Genomic DNA, 1,605 nt, shown 5'->3' with positions numbered 1-1,605 from the left:
GCCCCCCCCCCCCGGCACCCACTGACTCCGTCACTGCTCAGCTGGAGCAGCCACCTAACATGTCCGCCACAGGGGGACCGGGTGGAGGAGGAACAGAACCGGGGTGGATTTTGTGTAGGCCCTACACAAACACAGCCCTTTGGGGAACAATCACGGCAGGGAAGAGGGTGGCCAGGGAGAGCAGCAGCCCCCCTGGGCTGGACAAACCCACGTCTCCACGAAGGTCCGACTTACCCTGATCTCATTGCGGCGGATCTCCACGTCGCAGACCGAGTGTCCCTGGTGGGCCCCGCTGTAGTAGCAGCAGAACTGGCAGACGGCCACCTGCTCGGCCTCGCAGTGGTACAGGCGGTAGGCGTTGTGCTGGGGGCAGCTCCAGGCCCGCACATCGTCCGCCTCCACCAGGAGATGGCCCCGGGCCGTGGAGGGTTGCTGCAGGTGGGTCTGGACATGGGACTGGCAACACGGGGCCTCACACCTCAAACAGATCTTCTGGGCCGGCAGTGGCGGGCCCCGGCGGCAAAAGACGCAGTGCAAGACGGAGGGGGGTTTCTCCAGGTTGAGGGAGTTGAACTTCTCCACGATGTTGGTGAGCTTCAGGTTCTTCTCCAGGTTGGGCTTCTGGTTGTAGGCCTGGTTGCACTCCGGGCACCGCACCAAGCCCGACTCCTTGGCCCACGCCTCCCCGATGCAGCCCCGGCAGAAGTTGTGCTTGCAGGGCAGCTGGACCGGCTCCACAAAGACGTGCAGGCAAATGGGGCAGATGAGCTCCTCTTCGAAGCAGTTCTTCCAATTCTCAGCCATCTCTGCCGGCAGCCTCTGGCGACGTTTCCCCCCACCCGCTTCGGTCGCTCAGTGCAGTCTAGGGGCGGACGCTGGGGTCTGTCCTCCCTGCAACGGGGAAGCCTGGGGGTGAACAGCTGGGCTCCCCCCCTCCCTGCAGCACGCGCGATATATAATAAACCGCAGCAGATTTTAAAATCGGGGATAAAATAAACCACAGAGCAGCACGCTAGCAATCTCCAGCAAGAAAACGCGACGTCCCTGTCACTTCGTTAAAAAAGCAACACAAACGGTTAAAAAACCCCAACATGACATTGTAGGATTTACAGCCTGAAGCCTTAACCACCCCTAAAAGCCATTTGTTTCTTTTTACCCCAAAGGTGAATCGAAACTTACCAAAGGTTGAAAAAAATCCATACAAAATCCAGCAGCAGAGTCCAAGTTCCATATAAAGCTCCTAAATTTAGCGCTCCGGATCGGATTTTTCTTTTCTTAGGTTTGCAACTGACATTCAATATTTTAAAGGGACTTTTGTCCCCCACCAACCTGGCTAACAGCTGAGAGCACGACTCGCTCAGGGTTTTTTTTTTCTCCCCTGTATTTCTCCTCCCTCTCCCCCTGATGGGAGTTGGGAATCAGAGTCTTTTAAAGGAAACAGATCAAAGGGTTAAGATCCAAAATGGGAAAAGGAGGAAGGTTAAAAAAAAAAAAACAAATAATAGCAACGATGACGATGGCGAAAAAACGAATTCTCTCCGCGGCCCCCGAGATTTGCTTCTAACCCGGCGGAGCAGCAAAGAAAAAAAGGAAGAGGGGAAAAAA

General features: G+C 55.5%; 1 protein-coding gene across 1 annotated transcript in view; it reads right to left on the bottom strand.

The window, feature by feature from the left end:
- TRIM8 (tripartite motif containing 8) overlaps positions 1-1,599 on the bottom strand; it is a 30,585-nt gene extending 28,986 nt beyond the window's left edge. The window contains exons 1-2 of the mRNA XM_009277822.1: positions 1,180-1,599; positions 235-891 (exon numbers count right to left, since the gene is read on the bottom strand). Coding sequence (XP_009276097.1) covers positions 235-804 — 570 coding nt within the window. The 5' untranslated portion in view covers positions 805-891; positions 1,180-1,599. The remainder of the gene's footprint in view (positions 1-234; positions 892-1,179) is intronic.
- Positions 1,600-1,605: the final 6 nt, after the last annotated feature.

This window comes from Aptenodytes forsteri, unplaced genomic scaffold (assembly GCF_000699145.1).
Source record: "Aptenodytes forsteri isolate BGI_AS27 unplaced genomic scaffold, ASM69914v1 Scaffold15, whole genome shotgun sequence".
Classification (NCBI taxonomy): Eukaryota; Metazoa; Chordata; class Aves; order Sphenisciformes; family Spheniscidae; genus Aptenodytes; species Aptenodytes forsteri.
The sequence above is the reverse complement of the archived record's forward strand: the minus strand, read 5'-3'. Positions and strand labels throughout refer to the sequence as shown.